The 17567-nt window shown below is 38.2% G+C and overlaps 1 protein-coding gene across 2 annotated transcripts; it reads left to right on the forward strand.

Moving 5' to 3' along the window:
• Positions 1 to 6061: 6061 nt before the first annotated feature.
• LOC112191859 (cysteine-rich receptor-like protein kinase 2) lies at positions 6062 to 15849 on the forward strand. Of its 2 annotated transcripts, none has more exons than XM_024331304.2 (9): positions 6062 to 6197; positions 7203 to 7624; positions 12599 to 13011; positions 13561 to 13686; positions 13976 to 14103; positions 14253 to 14466; positions 14629 to 14860; positions 15001 to 15151; positions 15238 to 15849. In XM_024331304.2, exons 2-9 carry the CDS (start codon positions 7233 to 7235, stop codon positions 15553 to 15555), a joined length of 1974 nt encoding a protein of 657 aa, XP_024187072.1. In that variant the 5' UTR covers positions 6062 to 6197; positions 7203 to 7232; the 3' UTR covers positions 15556 to 15849. The 2 variants fall into 2 exon arrangements, with proteins under 2 accessions (XP_024187072.1, XP_040371872.1); XM_040515938.1 differs by having other exon boundaries at positions 14253 to 14352.
• Positions 15850 to 17567: the final 1718 nt, after the last annotated feature.

The raw sequence follows: 17567 nt of genomic DNA on the forward strand, positions 1-17567 counted from the left end.
GTGTAATTTCTTTTCTTTCATCCAGATTGCAGGTGGTTCTTGTATTACTTCAATTCTTCAGGTCATTGACGCTATACTTCAAAATCTTGTTGACACAACCAAGGTGAGTCTAACTGGTATTTTACTATATCTTCTTTTTGGTATTCGTTCTTGTGTTCAATCAGACCACTTTTGGTAACTGTGAGGTTTTTGGTGTTTAGGGCTAGCGATAAGTGTCAGAAGGAGAAGAGAAAGCATGCACTAATGCAGCATTTTCAAAGGAGCAAGCTAGTGCACTAGTGTTGCCCACTGCCACATTTATCAATTCGTCCTGAGAAATGTATTAGTTTCATCATCAACTTTTGATGTTCAAGTAGATAGGGCATGTACTAGGATGCTTTTCTTATTTTAATGTTGGCTTGGATGGTTGGGAAATGCTCTCTTTTTACATTTGACTTTTAAAGTATGAGTTGGATTACTCAATTTGATGGTTTTACAATATGGCTTCTTTCCAATTGATCATTGTTCATTAGGTCAAAATGGAGCACCATTAGCAATGCATAAAATGCAGGCAATGGATATTGTCATACAACAGATTTTATATAATATCAATGTTAGGTTGTCTCAATTCATAAAATCTAGGTACCCACACAATGCATTCTTATATATCACACAATGGTTTTACCAAAAATGTGTCTTCTCAATTACACTCACACAACTGTAAAAACAGAATGACGATGTCTAAAACTAAGCTACATAACAACTATAGTCTATAACTGAAGTGTGACGACAAATCAGAAGACGGTGAACATCAAAAAAACGTTGTCTGAAAATGCTTTCCAACAACAGCTTGAAAAAAATTCTGTTGTCTGACCCATGCACTTGCCATGGGCTGCATGGCTGCGCAGCAGCTCTGCCTAACATCTGCCGAGGGAAGGCACAACACTGATAACAAAATAAGCGTTGACTGTTTGTGTTTCATACAACGGGTTTCCACCGTTGTGCCATTTTTCATCACACAACGCTCCGATACACAACGGAGATCGTCCAAATCACACAACGATTTTGGTCCGTTGTCTGTTAGCTTTTTTGGCCTAGTGTAACCATAATCTTGAACATTCTCATGGGACGGATTTTGAGTATCGATGATCAAAGGATTTGTTTGTGCCTCATTCGCTCTCTTTCTAGGGCGAGTATCCTTCGAACCAATTAGTCTACCATGCTTCCTTGCAGCACCTGCAGCCATAGACAGCACATTATTGCCATGCTGGGCAATGGCACCATCTCCTGGTGTCACAGGAGTGGCGTGATGTCCAGTATTTGGGACATCAATCCTTGCAGCCACGTTTGCAGCAGGTATGTGTGATCTCGTCACTTTGGCAACATCAGAAAACGCATCAGGCAGAGTGTCTGCTACGTTCTGGAGCTCGATTATTCTTCGCACTTCAAGTTCGGACTATGCAGTACGGGGATCGAGATGAGACATAGTGGGGACAGACCACGATAATTCCTGTTGTTCCTGTTGAATATCAGTGTTCTTATCTCCCCTAACGATGGGAAGACTGTCTCATCAAAGTGACAATCTGCAAATCTAGCGGTAAAGAGATCGCCTGTCAAGGGTTCAAGATAGCGGACAATAGTTGGAGATTCATATCCAACATAAATGCCCATTCGTCGTTGTGGACCCATCTTAGTACGCTGTGGCGGCGTAATGGGCACATAAATGGCACACCCAAAAATGCGTAAGTGCGAGATATCAGGCTAGTACCCAGTCACTAGCTGTAACGCAGAATAAGATTGGGTTTCAGTGGGTCGTAGATGAATTCGCGTCGCTGCATGCAATATGTCATATCCCCAAGCAGAAACAGGGAGATTGGTGCGCATAACCAATGTCTGTACTATCATCTATGGTCGTTTGATAGCGGCTTCTGCGAGACCATTTTGGGTATGAACATAGGAAACTGGATGCTCTACATCAATCCCCAGTGACATGCAATAGTCATTGAATGTTTTCGATGTAATCTCCCCAGCATTATCAAGTCGAATTGACTTAATAGGATGGTCAAGGTAGTGAGCCCGTAGACGGATAATCTGGGCGAGGAGTTTAACATAAGCAGCATTTTGAGTGGACAATAGCGCAACATGTGACTAGCGTGTCGATGCATCAACCAATACCATAAAGTATTTAAAAGGTCCACATCATGATTGAATTGGTCCACAAATATCCCCTTGGATTCTCTGTAAGAATGGAATGAGTATTTTGGGATCCTTTGCGTAGGACGGTCTTGGTCCTAATTTCCCAACAGGCTTTGCAGAAAGAGTGAGGGGCCTTAGAAGCAACCAATGAGGATTTTGGTTGGGCCTGGGCGTCTGTAGCACTATTAGAAGCAAAATGTGTGACTACATCTCCCATCATGGCGTTGGAGCCATGGGAATTGCTGTTTATGGCGTCATGGCCATTGGGAGGAATAACCATGGCATCATGCTCATGGTTGGCGCCATTGATGGCATCATCACATGGGACTTGGGCGGTCCTATGGCGCCCCAAGACGGCTGCAGCGCCAGATGCTGCAATTGTTGCGGTCTTGCTAAGTCCAGGAATCAATTTTCGATTCTTGCTTCTTCTCACTTTGAAGAATGGATGTCCGTGTGAAGTCTTTAGTATACGGAGCATCATATCACGACCAGGATGTCCTAGTCATTCATGCCAAAGCCAGTATGTGTCTGAATCGAAGAGATCTTCTCTTATTACATTATTGGATTCAATAGGTCGAATTGTAGTGACATAAAGTCCACTAGATTGACACATAAGCTTCTCTAAGATGCATTTGCGTCCGCAATCATTAGAAGTAATGCAAAGGAACTCTTTTCCATTCTCAGTATACGTTTCCGCATGGAATCCGTTAGCTCTAATATCTTTAAAGCTCAATAAGGTTCTATTTACCTTAGGAGCATAGAGAGCTTCAGTGGCTTTAATCAAGGTGCCATTGGGCAAAAGGAATTGGGTCATTCCATGTCCTTGAACTAAACCTGATGGCCCAGCCATCGTAGTCATAGATGAATATGCAGGCAACATCTCTAAGAATAATTGCCTATGTTGTAGAATGGTGTGCGTAGTCGCCCTATCTGCAAGACATTGAAGTTCATCCATTCCTAAAAGAAAAGCTCATAATTAAAAAAGGAGTCATAAAGAAAAGCACTCAACTTTTATTAATAAGCCAAACGGAATTACATCATCGTTTCTTTGACCAAAGAAAATCTAATCCAATAAACTAGCTAATGCAAAACAATGGTAGTCGTCTAACTCCTTTCAGTAATTCCAATGCAAATGTGACCAGGTGAGTAGAGAAATATCGGTGGAGCAAAGCTCGCTTAGGTACCACTTATCTCAAAACCTTTCTAGACATCACACTTACATTGAGTACGCCTACTTTGAAGAAAGACTAATACCATTGGCATCTACTACAAAATAATATGGCAATTGGCTACATCTCTTGGAAAATAAAAAGACTTAATCAAAATCGCCAGTTTCTGGGTCTTGATCCTTGTAGTCTTCCACCCTTAGATCGAGATCACCATCTTGATCTTCTTGTTCCATGTAATTTGCCTCCCTTGCTTCACGATACATCTTGTATGCGTTTGCAACATTCTAGGATGCTTTACACGCCTTTGCCCAATGTCTAGTTGATCCACATCTGAGACAAGCATCATTATGGTCAGGTTCCCTTGATCGAGGCGCTCTGGGAGCGTTTTGATGACGGTTATTGCCTTTGGTGGCATCACCACCATAACCGGAGGCTTGGTCTCTCTCTCTCTTCACACGTTTACCTCCACGGTTCCGTGCACGCCTATCTTGGCGGTTTCCTTCCTCTTTAGGGTGAGAATATGGACCAAAACATCCAGAATTATCCCTATTCTTAGAGTTTCGCTCCTTGCGTCCTCCCTTGGAGGCGCGACTATAATTAGACTCCGGATTTGACTTGGTTCCCACGGGTCTAGAATTATAGTTTTTCACAAGTATGTTGTCGTGCTTTTCAGCGACGTTCATGGCTCCAATTAGCTCATGAAATCTTGTGATGCATCTAGCATTAACATCAATCCTATAGTTTTTGGCTACCATCAATGCAGAGACGAGGAAGGTGGAGAGAGTCTTCTCGATCAACATCGTATCAGTGATTTTCTGTCCACAGAATTCCATCAAAGATTTGATACGAAGTGCTTCCGAATTGTAGTCAAGTACAGACTTGAAATCACAAAACCGGAGGCTGTGCCATCTCACTTCTAAGTCTGGAAGCAAAGAATCACGGACGTTGCCAAAACGCTTCTCTAGTTCTACCCATAGTTTTCTTGGGTCTTCCTCATTGAGGTACTCATTTTGGAGCTCGTCATTCATGTGCCTTGTCATGAAAATGATGGCTTTTGCTTCGTTAGGCTCCCTCGTAGCTCTATTTGCTTCAAAAGTAGCAGCTTGTTAAGGAGTAAGCACGTCCTGACTTGGCTCTTGGATCGTACTCAGGATCCCATCAGCCTTAAGATGCTGGCCCACATCACGGACCCACTTGTGGTATCCTGCGCCTATTGTCTCTAGTGGAGCGAAGCTCAACTTGTTCATGTTACTCATGATGAAAAATAACAAGAAAATAGGGTTAGTTTCGGAGTGAAAAAGGCTACCACGAAAAACTAATAAATTTCTGAGCGTAGTCGCTTCCAAGAAATTAGGGATTTTCTGAGCGTAGTCGCTTCCAAGAGGGGTTTTGGATTAGATCGAAACAGTGATGTATGTGGTCGATCTTTTTTCTTCTCAACAAACTCTAAGTTTGGAGGACTCTACAAGCTCCAAGCTTCGAGTGAGCACGAACCCCCACAGTTCGGCTTTTGGTCTCCCCTATGAAGAAGAAAGGGGGGTAGAAGATGGGATGTTGGAAGTTCTCGAGAAAAGAAGAAGAAATTGAAAAACTTCAAAAGCGGGAACTTTTAGAAAAGTTTACCTTGAAAATTGGCCAGAAAATTTGACCGGAAAAGTCACTGTAGATGGCCGGAAAAAGGGTCACAGGAGGTCGCCAGAAAAGTGGCCGGAAACTGGTGGCCAGAGGTGGTGGCCGGAGCTAGGCAGGACTGTGCAGGGCAGTTGCAGAGGCTTGCGGGAGCTGGTGCAGGGCTTGTGCAGGGCTGCTGCAGGGGCTGTGCAGGGGTGCTCAGCAGGTATGGGGGAGGGCTTGCAGGGGCTGTGCGCAGGTGTCGACAGGTGTGCAAAAGGTTGTCGGCAAATGTGCAGAAGGCTGTCGGCAGGTGCGCAGGGCTCTCGGCAGGGCTCGGCAGCTGCTCAGCAGATCTCGGCAAGGGCTCGGCAGATCTGCGGAGGGCAGGCACAAGGCTCGGCAGGGGCAGTGGCCGGTTCAGTTTTTCTGGTGATCGTTTCAGGTCGATTTCGGCCGGTTCCGGTGGTTCCGCCGCCGGTTCTGGGCACCTTGGGATTAGGGCTTCGATATGTGGAGCTGTGGTGGTAGGATTTTGAGGGTTACAAAATTAGGGTTTTCAGGGTTAGGGCTTCGTGCTGATAACGTGTTTTAGGGAATCAGAACTTGAGAGAAATTCGCTGTGTATTCTCATTGATAATAGGGGCCTCTTTATATAGAGGATTACAATGCATAGAATCTCAATCATACAAGGAAAGTAATCGTACATTAATTAGGAATCTAGATCCTTCTAATTTAACCCTATTACCACTAGGTCAAGTAACCTAGAGTTTGGGCCGAACACAAATTAGGATTTACTTGAACAAAGAGTGTTTTTTACTTTTTTACTTTGAGAGAGATAATTACACCATTGGATATTAAAATTGACACGTATCCTCATCTCTATGAAAGGTTAAGTAGATTAGGAGACGAGGATTCGGGTCCAATTTGTACATTAGAAGTTGCTTCTGGTCAGCATCTACAAGATAAGGGAAGACCACTGGGCAGGCCCACAAGTAATGTGCTGCCAAATATCAGACGAGGCTGCAGAGAAACTGCTAATCCTATTTATAATTAAGAGGCTGCAAATAAACTACTTATCCTATTTTTATAATTAAGAGGTTGCAAAGAAACGACTTATCCTATTTATAATTATTTTTGGGATTCACACACACGCATATACATAGAGAGAGAGTCCGAATGATGCGATACATCTTGCATGTTGAAGCCCATCTGTTCCCAGCATCAGTCTGCATGTACCATGTAAGTGATGCAACTCTTAATTATAAAATAATTATAAATAGGATAATAGGATAAGTCGTTTCTTTGCAACCTCTTAATTATAGGCCAAATAGGGCGTGCCTGTGGTCCACGATGATCATGGGCCTCAACAAATTTTACCCCTCTTTATGTCTTTGTAGAAAATTAAAGAAAAAAATAATAATAATAGCTCGCCTTTACTTGCAAGTAATTCGGTTTTCACAGATTGTTTTCAATTATGGAATTAGAAAGTCTATGAAGATTGGAGGGCTTACTTTCAATTTTTCATTCTCTTTGAAGCTTGTTGAAGAATTAAAAAAAAAAAATTTTGTCAGCATCAAAACTTTGTTTGATCTGTTTATAATATAGTATTCATCTATTCTAAATTTATAGAAGCCTTGGCAATAAGCAAGAAGGAACAATTGAATTCGATTAGTTACTATCCAAGAGAAATAGATATTCATTGGGTAAATTTCAAGTTTTGGTTTCTCTTTGATGATTTAGATTAATATGGATTTCTTTTTCGATTCACCTAATATTATGAACTAATGAACACCACCAGAGTTTTACTCTAAGTGGTGTATAACGCAACATCTATCTGGAGTTTCATTCAAATGATATGCTAGTTATTTTTTGGGAATAGATTTTTTTATATATCACAAATTGATTATTTGATTATTGTTATGGTTAATATATAGTTCTTAGAAAACGAAGGTCTTTATCATTTTGTTGAATTCTCTACCTTTGTCAAAGTTTCAATTTTGATTTCACTACAATGTATCTTTTTCAGTTGCTATACTAACATGACTCTTATTATAAAGTATGATTATCGGGGTAGAGGAGAAAATAAGTAAAAGGTAGATCACAATCTCATAAGCCCTATTTTTTTTTTGTTCACCCAGAGCCCTGGAAATCTCAGAGCCAGCCCTGCTGTAGTGGTTTTGTTTGTCTATTGTTTACTCATACTCAATATTTCAAGCTAATTAACTTGGTTCTTTTCTTGTTTAGTCTCAGCTATAGACAGACAAATTCCCAGTGATGATGAAGGTCATGATGAATAAGAAGATATTGACAACACTATCAATAATTACGATCAGCCAGATATGGTGGTGGGCTTGTGTGGGTGCAGACCCGCAGATCAATCTTCTGAACGAGGGTTGCAGCAATTACAACGCAACCAGCTTGTCCAACTTCCATGCCAATCTCAACGCCACTTTCTTGGACCTCAAAGCGCAACTACTCGACGGCAGCAAACACTTTGCTACGGCACAACAGGCCAAAGGCTCCGACCCCGTCTACGCCATGACGCAGTGTAGGAACTACCTCTCCTCCGCCGACTGTTTATCTTGCTTTGCCGCCGCTGTCTCCCAAATCCGCAACTGTTCTGCCTCCAATGGCGCACGCGTCATCTACGACGGCTGCTTCCTCCGGTACATACCACCTCCTACCTACTACTATTCTTCCATTTTCTCTATTTATGTATTTCTTTTAGTTTATATTTTCTTATATTCGATTTTTTTCAAAGATAGGCAGAGCCCTTAAACTTTAATTAATAGAAGACCTCAAGTACTACCCAAAGACAATAGTGCCAAAACTCCAGGAAATAGCATGGCGTGCATGCATGATGCATAAATAAGACCCAACTTCTAACCTAGTAAAACGTTCATTATTTTTTACATTTTTTTTTTATATGAAATGGTAACCTTTTTTTTTCCCCTTAACCCATAGCCCACCACACCCTTACATATATCAGTGAAAATCGAATCTATGGTCTTTACAATTTTGTAATTATAACTTACTAATAAGTCACGGCTCAGGTCATATGAAATGGTAACGCTATTTTAATGTGAAGCCAGATTTTCGACATGTCTCCTAAAATGAGCCTTGCATTACAACTTAAAGGATTTATTTGTTAGTTGTGTAAACTTTAAATCATAAATCTCTAAATCCGTAATAAATGGATTAGATTACTAGTAAAAACTAGAAAACGCAGTATGAAATTTTAGAGCATTTCTATGTGACATTGTCGATCGATTTGTATTAATTTTTAGTGATTCTATCTATCGCTAGCTGTACATAGCGAATACGCTCTTTCATCATTGGTGACGATTGCGTCAGAAGTTCAATTGTTTCTTTCCATAAAACAAGTATTTAATAATATATATATATATATATATATATATATGTACAGAACTTTGCTCAGGTGCGGATAGTTCATAATGTATAGATCAGCTCTACAAAATTTCAGCCAATTTGATGATCGATAAGGTATCCAAAACTGCAATTTACACGAACGGACCGAATCTGTCGAACCGGAACCGTTCGTATTTATAATGGTAAATTGCAGTTTTAGATGCCTTAACAATCACCAAATTGACTGAAATTTTGCAGAGATGATCTATACATTAGGACCTAAAAACTGAACGGCTAAGATGTGAAAATATGATCGGAAAGTGGAGAAAAACTGGAAATCCGCACTCAAGAAGGGCTGTATATATACATATGTATATGTATGTATGTATGTATGTATGTATGTATATATATATATATATATATATATAGTTTGTTTTGCTATTCTGATCATTCAATATATTTCTACTAATAATTTCCTACCACTTAATGGCCATAATGTGCCGGGTTCTTGTTGCTACAATATTCAAGTGAAAATTAATAGTTGCTCGAGTCAATAATTCAAATTTGGAATTTGCAACCCATTAGCATAGTCCGAATTGGAAAAGAATAGAAGTCAAAGAAATCACGTCTGTCGTTTTCTAAATCCAAGTTGGTGCCGGCCATCAACATTTTAAATCATCTGACTCTGAGCATTATATATTGATACCATCAGGTATTCTGGTTTAATATGACATAATGTTGAGGTGGGGCTGTCAAAAAATTCGAAAAATTGATGTGTAACAACTTAAATCAATATGATGATCCGATTAATGTCAGCTCAAAAATTCCTCCTTCCTCAAGGAGATGTCATACCTGCAAAATCCAGGTTAGTTAAATGGTTATCAATACCATGTTGATCATTGAAAAAGAAAATTACCTCATACCGTTGGTGTCAAAAGATATCCGGCCATATCGATGATGGAGTTCATTCAGGCCAAAGCCGTATCATTTGCTCTATCACCCTGATTCTTCTTTGGCACGCAAGATTTTCCGAATCATAATGCTTTTAGTCATATCAAATATTTCTTTTATTAGTTTAGCTAAGATTTTAGATTCTACTTAATTGCTTACATTGTAACTTGAAGCCGGCCTGTTAGTCCGAAAGCATCATATAGTTGTACTATAAAACCTAATTGTTTTTTGGCCTAATTGATACTACTGGATAAAATCCCTCTGTGCCTCACGTACGTCTCAAGACCCCATTTACGACTGGCAAATTGTTAGCGAAGTTGAAAACTGTGGCGGTTAAAGTTACAGTCTTCCAGATGGGAAGTTGATAATCCATGGTCCCGATGGACTTCGCCGTTCTTTACCAAAAAAAATGATTTCTTCCATATATCATTTGTCTCTATATAAGTGCAATCTTAGAAAATATGAAGATGTTGAATGCCATGTACCTAGATCATGCATGGAGTTTTTTCAAGTCATGCTCACCATTCTAATTTTGTAATACAAAAGGCACAAACTAATTAAGGAGAAGACTATATGTGTAATAACAAATCAAACAAATTAATTGTAATAAATAAAGGGTTTTTGTCAATTTACCTGATCATCTCTAGAGTTTTTTTTCCCACTTACCCCATTAAATTTTTTTAAGGGAGGTTCTATTCATACCTCCAAAATTGGTATTTGTACCTCTCTCTTTTTCCAAATTATAATTGACTTTGTCAACTCATGCCAAATTACCAATAAAGACACAAAAGAGGGGAAAAAAATAAATTTTTTTTTTTTTTTTAAATTTTTTTTAACCCCACCCCTCCCCTCCCATGATGTCAGTGAGGTCTAAAACTGTAACATCCACGATATCGGTTATTCTAGATAACCAATATGTCATAGTTCACAGACAAAAAAAAAAAAAAAAAGGTCTATTCTTACCTTTACAAACAGTATGTTTTGATGAGGTAATTCGCAAAATTCTGAGCTGTGCATTGCCTATTATATTGCTGCTTGCGCTGTTTTTCCAACTCGAAGCAATTAGTAAATATGTGTCTCTCTCCAAGCTAAGGAGCATTATGTTGGACTGGTTTTGGAACACCATGACCACTTTCAATACGAGCATCTGTACCGACTGTACGTTAATCATAATTAAGTGATGAAAACTTTGTATCTAAAAACTCAGTTTAATTAAAAATTTTGAGAATTGGGAGTAATATCTAAACATCTCAGATAGCAGTATACCAATGTGCTTCTATTCAATTGATTTAATGTAAAATACTGTATTGACTACCAAGTGGAGATTTTTTTTTTTTTTTTGTAAAGCTTAATTGTATGAAGGGTAAAATAGGATTGTGAAATCTTCAAAAATTGAATGAGGTTCGACTGCTGATTTTGGAGGTATGAATAAAACGTAAAAGAAGAAGTTTTTATTGATTTTATTGGACGATGGGCGTTGTGGGAAAATTAGGGGAGGTCTAGATACCAAATTGGTTATCTATAAAAGTAAGTTGGAGGTCTATTAAGTTGGAAGGTCCAAATGCCAATTTTGGAGGTATGAATAGAACCTCTATTTTTTTAATTCTCTCTTATTCAAAACACTCTAAGGAGGTATTGCCTAATAACTAGGTCTGCCACTTGGTTTGGTAATTACCAAACCGACCGAATACCAACCGATGTTTTAAGTTTGGTAAATCGACTTTTTGGTAATCGAAACCGATAAAACAGAAATCGAAAATTACCGAAAAACTTTGTTTGGTTTTGGTAAATACCGATTCTACCGATTATCTAAATATTAGTTTTATATACTATAGTTTTTAATACACATACATGTATATTAAGAAATAAAAATAAAATTTTTCATAATAGTATGAACATTACTACATATACTAAATTAATAGTACATGTATTTTAAGTAACCTAGTCAAAGATGGTTAAAAAAATTAGTTTTATTGAAAATGACTCAAACCTGATGTCATATATACGAAAGAAAGCTATAATTAGGAGATGAGTACAAAGTTTACGACTATAAAATTAAAGAATCTAGTTTTGTTCGTTCTAATTTTAATTACAAAGAATCAATTGTTCTAAAGTTGATAATACCGAAAACTGAAATACCGAATTTGGTAGTTATGATTAAAAGCCAAAAATTTTGGTTGGTAATTGGTAACTCAATTTTGAAACCAAAAGCTTTAGTTTTGAAGTTGGTAATACCTATAACCGATTCGAACTGACTGAGTGACAGACATACTAATAACCCATTACGGTTTTTCTTTTATTTTTTATTTTTTATATTTTTTAATACCATTTTACCCTCACACCTTTGTTACTTAGAGAGAGAGAGAGAGAGAGAAACCATAGGAGACTTCGCCGGAGCCGGTCACCGGTCTCCGGATTTAGATCACCGGCAGCCACCCACCTGATTTTTCTGAAAACCTCTATTGGGGGCAATAGACGTCTATTGGCCCCCAATAGACATTTCGATTACCGAAATGGGAATTAATCTTCTTAAAATTACACAAATAAAAATTGATTAAAGAAAAAAAAAAAAGTGATTACATTAATTCAAAACGTCTATTGCCCCCAAATAAAACTTTTGGTAGCCGAAATAGGAACTAATATACTTAAATTTAGAAAAATAAAACTTTGATTAAAGAAAAAAACGAAGAGATTATATTAATTCAAAACGTCTATTGTTCCTCAATAGACATTCGAAACTTTTTTTCTTCTTCTTTCTTTCTGTCCCATTACTTTAAAAAAAAAAAATCTGATTTGGGCACCCACATCAATAGCTGGACGCCTTTCTCACCGGTGCTTCGGAGCTCCGACTCCGAGATAGCCTACCAGGTGTTGGACTCTAGTAAGGTAGCTCCGATCAGAGCTACTTCGTCATCTTCAGGAGTGGATGCTGCTTCTCCGTTCAGCGCCGCAAACGGGAAAAAAAAAACAAAAAAAAAGGCCAGATCGCCGAAATAGACCAGAAGCTCGGGGCTGAGGAACCCATAAATAAAACTGTAACAGTCACTTATCTCAGCCATCATCAATGTATCAGAGATACTACTTATGCCAACTTGCTCGAGCAGATTTCTTAACTTACTGCATTTTTCTGTATCGTTCCAATTCTATCAGATCGATGACCTCTAAGGGACATGCTACTTGGTTTGGAGCTCCTACGTGATCGGGCAGGAACCAAAACAGAGATTTGAACTGGCTTTCGACCTGGAATTAATAGTTATATAGATAATGACATCCAAAACATCATTTTGGAAGTTTGATATCAGTTGTATGCCTTTGTGTAGGTATGAGGGCAGGGCCAGTGGTTTTTTTGACCAGACTGTAGCTACCCTTCCTGGTAATGAAGCACGCTGTGAGAATCAAACTGGATCGCCTGCTACAAACATTACTGCGGCTGCTGAAGAACTGCTAATGGATCTCCAAGTTGCTACGCCCAAGATTAATGGCTTCTTTGCAGCATCTAAGGAGGTAGTTAGCGGTAGTGGAAACACAACGGCCTATGGTGTGGCACAATGTGCCGAGACAACTACCGAAACTGGTTGCCAAGATTGTTTGAAGGTGGCATACACCAATATACAGAGTTGCCTTCCCGGTACAGGTGGTAGGGCAGTTGATGCCGGTTGCTTCTTGAGGTACTCTGCTACTTCTTTCTTCCCAGATAACCAGACTACTAATATCACGCCTTTCTTAGATCAAGGTACGCAAGATCTCTTACTTCTAGATGCTTATTCAGCTAGTCCTATCATCCAAGTACTTTATTGAAGAGACAAGCTAGTGTACTGGTGGGTATGAGATACACTCATTTACAAATATTTGAACAAAAAATTACAAGTATTTGAACCAAAATTACAACATTGAGAACAAACGTTACCATATTCATTTACACTATTTACATATAGTTAAACAAAAATTACACCATTGACAACGAATTTGTTCAAAAACTTGTAAAAATGTCGTAAGAAGTGTAATTACCATTATTAGAACTAAGATTACAACATTGACAACGAATTTGTTCAAAAACTTGTAAAATGTCGTAAGAGGTGTAATTACCATTATTAGAACTAAGATTACACAAAGTAATAAGGATAATGTGTTTCTTTTTGGACATGGTTATTTTCATTAGCTATGCCCCCTCTAAATTGATTAGAGATTTATGGAGGGGAGATAAAAGATGTTTGACGAATTTCTTAGTCCTTAATTTAGTGATTGAAAAGCATAGTTAATTTTATGATATATTCTCTTTCAGGAGGTAATTCAAGAAAGAAGGCCATCATCATTGGAGTAGTGGTTGGAGGTGTAGCTCTTATATTACTCACTGTTGGAGTTTTGATCTATTTCAGACTTTCAAGGAAGCCCAATACGGTTCGTAGAGGTATTGTCTTGCTCACAACCATAGGATTTGAAGTTTCACCTTTGCGATCCTAAAGTTTGAATCCTAAATTTCGTTGTCTTACTGCTGTATTTACTGTTTGCATGTACTTTTCTTAATCCTATCTGTAAAAAATATATATAATAATAATAATAATAATAATAATAATAATAATCCTATCTGTAAAGCAGACAAGTTTTCATAAATGTTAATACAAAAACATCAAAGATACTGGACCTGTCTCTGTGTTTTATGAATATATCCAAAAAATTCACATTGCCTTCTTTTCTAGGAGACATATTGGGAGCAACCGAGTTGCAAGGTCCAGTGAATTATAAGTATAAAGATCTGAAGTCGGCAACAGCAAATTTTAGTGATGCAAATAAGCTAGGAGAAGGAGGATTCGGGGACGTCTACAAGGTAAAAGAAAATACTACACAATTAGATGCTCTGTGAAAGATTTTAATGTTAGTCCTTGGTTACACATACTTTCTCAGAGTCTATTCAATTATTCTAGTTCTGATTGTATTATCTTAAGAACTTTCGTTAACAATTACATCCTTGAACAGGCAACTCTAAACAATGGGAAAACAGTTGCAGTAAAGAAACTAGCTATACTCCAATCAGACCGGGCAATGACAAGTTTTGAAAATGAAGTCAAGCTTATAAGTAATGTACATCACCGGAATCTAATTCGCCTTCTTGGATGTTGTAGCAAGGGACCAGAATTACTTCTGATATATGAATACATGGCAAATAACAGTCTGGACAAATTCTTATTTGGTAGTCCTCTGCTCCTAGCCCGGGCTAGCTCTAAATCTATGCATATAAACAAATATAAATAAAATGTGCATATGATACATTTCAATCAACTTTAATGTTCATCTGCTTATTTCAAGGTTCTTCTTCTTCTTCTTCTTTTTTTTTTTTTTTCCATGGAAATAGGTGAGAAAAGAGGCTTTCTAAACTGGAAGCAAAGGAATGATATAATCTTCGGTACAGCTAGGGGTCTAGCCTATCTACATGAGGAATTCCATGTATGTATCATACATAGAGATATAAAAACCAGCAACATTCTCTTGGATGATGGTTTTCAGCCAAGAATTGCAGATTTTGGGTTGGCAAGGCTTTTACCTGAGGATCAAACTCATCTTAGTACCCGATTTGCAGGAACATTGTAAGCTGCTAAAATACTTATCTATATTTCATCACTTCCAGTACTAGCTCTAATGTAAACAACCATGAAGGCCTCAATCCCTCAAGGAGTGATACTTGAAGCTCATCTCTTTTTAACATTAATTTGATGTTGTGTGACAGAGGATACACAGCACCTGAATATGCACTCCATGGTCAATTGTCAGAAAAGGTGGATACCTATAGCTATGGAGTAGTAGTCCTTGAAATTGTAAGCGGCCAAAAGAGCTGTGAAATCAAATCTGATACTACGGGTGAATTTCTCCTCGAAAAGGTAACTTCAAAACTCTATATCCTTCTTTTAGTCTTATAGTACCTGATGATGATGCACACCTCACCTTTTATCACATTAATGGCTAGGCCTGGAAACTCTATGAGAACGGCCAGCACTTGGAGTTGGTCGATGAAACATTGGATCCCAACGATTATGAAGCAGAAGATGTGAAAAAGATGGTTGAGATTGCTCTAATGTGCACTCAATCATCACCTGCTTTAAGGCCAACAATGACTGAAATTGTTGTTTTACTCAAAAGCACAGGCTCTTGGGTAAATAGGCCGCTTACTAGGCCTGTGTTTGTTGATTCTGACCATAAAAGAGTACGGGTGGACACGTCAACTTCTACTGGTTCCTCATCATCCAATGCTACCGCATCCATCTCTCAATTTTCAGGTCGCTAAACTTTGTGGGAAGACGGTGTGTGTGTGTGTGTAATGGAACTGCATGTACATATATATGGGTGCCAGTATAATGGCACTGCATGTACATATATATGGGTGCCGTTTTATTCTCTTCAAACTTTGGGGTTTGGATTTAAAATTCTCTATCCGTATTTGAAAATAGTCTTCAACAATTTTTACTATTAGTGAGTTTCCTCACCATGTTTTGTCTAGAAATTAAAGCCTAATGGCTGAACTATGTAAATATTAATTTTGCACTTGCTGTGATTGCTGTGAAATTATATGTTTTAGTAATGCATAAACTAGGCTTCTTTCTATGCCAAAGGTTGCAAGGTTTACTCTCATAGCCTAATTATAAGGATTAGGTGTTTCAAGAATTTGGTGGATTAATTGGAAGAAAGCTACTATTCTCAGGCTCGATCCACTTTGGATGACATGAACGCTGAGACGTTATTGAGCTGTCTCCACTTCTTAGTACTGTTCCCAAGGCTTTTGGAAATTCTAATCTCGAGATAGCTAGCTCAAACCTTTCACTATTATATGGGAAGGGTGGACATGCAATTGGATACGGACTCAGAACCAAAATTTAAATTATTCAGCTCACAGTGCAAATTATAGAGGAAGAGTGATGAACATTAGTGAAAAGTATAACTAATTAAGCGCAAACAATAGCCTCGCTAAATGACAGCATTATACTGAGACAGCTAATTAGTTATACATATTACATATTACATATTAAACCAACCAAAACCAAAGTTTCCATCTGAAGCATACCTTATAGAAAAACAAGTTTCATTGGGAACGGAACTTGCATGGAAGATGACATGCATATATCGGTTTAAAAGCAGAGTAAAACTGTTTCTGCATAAATAGATACGTCTACTTTAGTTCTTCACAACTCCACATACATTGTGATTCTCTTACGGATTAAATATCTAGAGATTCTTACATTTTTGTTATTTTGTATGTATATTCTCTTAATTCGTGTTCTTGTATCATCAGTTCATGAACATCTCACCTAGTGGCTAGAGAGAAACTATAACAACAATTCCTGAGGTATCCAAAGTTGTGAAGTTGTAGTTGACAGGCAGAGAGTTGAATCAGTAAAAAAAGAAGTGATGCGATTTGAATGAGAACTGAAAAGATGACAACGGGAATCTGAATCATTTCAAGAAACAACGGTGAAAGAGTAACCTGGGTATCCACTGCTGAAAAGTCATCTTAAGAACGAAACTGCCCTGGCTTCTCAATGCAGATTTGGTGACCTTCTGAAAATACCAGATAGAACAAACTGTTTAAGGGGATATATGTATATAGCTCAACTGAAATTGCTTTATGAATAAGAAATGCACTTCAAAGCCAACTGTTGCCTCTGAAAATCACCTTGGCCAAAATAGCCGAGAGATCAAGGAACAAACGTCCTTCTCAATGAATATATTGTGGGGCGTGCCAGCACACGGCCAAAAGGCCAAGTGTGCAATTGTAGATGTAGTAGATGTAGTGCGTGTGTTCTGACTCCGTCGAGCGACTGAAAGCCGAGGAAGGAACAATCTCAGCTGAGGATTCGATGCCTTGGAAACAAGGACTTTCGGGTTGTTCAATGGATGAGTCGCAAATAGTGATTGGTAACCGAAAAATTACGTTAAAACTACTCCTAGTGTAAGAAATAAACACAATAGTAAAAGAGCAAGGAAGTAAACTCTAAATTAAGTGCAGAAAAATAAAGAGCAATAAAGTAAATCGCAAGAATTAAAAGAACGGTAACGTAAAGAGCGAAAAGATAAATGGCTTAAAGATAAAACTATCAACTATTACCAAAAAGTAGCAAATGAAACAATTGAAATCATACCAGGTTACAAGGAAAACAAAGGAAAATGACTTGAACTAGTAGAGCTAACAACTAAGAATTGAAAAAAAAACAATGAATCTAATCTGGAGCTAAGAAAAATAAAATGAAACTCATGATGGAGTTTTGGCTGGAGTTGTGTGCATGTCCCTTGATCTGTTGATTG

Source organism: Rosa chinensis, chromosome 3 (assembly GCF_002994745.2).
Source record: "Rosa chinensis cultivar Old Blush chromosome 3, RchiOBHm-V2, whole genome shotgun sequence".
NCBI lineage: Eukaryota > Viridiplantae > Streptophyta > Magnoliopsida > Rosales > Rosaceae > Rosa > Rosa chinensis.

Coding starts and splice junctions, on each gene's coding strand:
- LOC112191859 (XM_024331304.2), top strand. CDS start 7,233: ATGATGAAGGTCATGATGAATAAGAAGATATTGACAACACTATCAATA. Junction 7,625..12,598: donor TACGACGGCTGCTTCCTCCG/GTACATACCACC, acceptor GCCTTTGTGTAG/GTATGAGGGCAGGGCCAGTG. Junction 14,104..14,252: donor GATTCGGGGACGTCTACAAG/GTAAAAGAAAAT, acceptor ATCCTTGAACAG/GCAACTCTAAACAATGGGAA.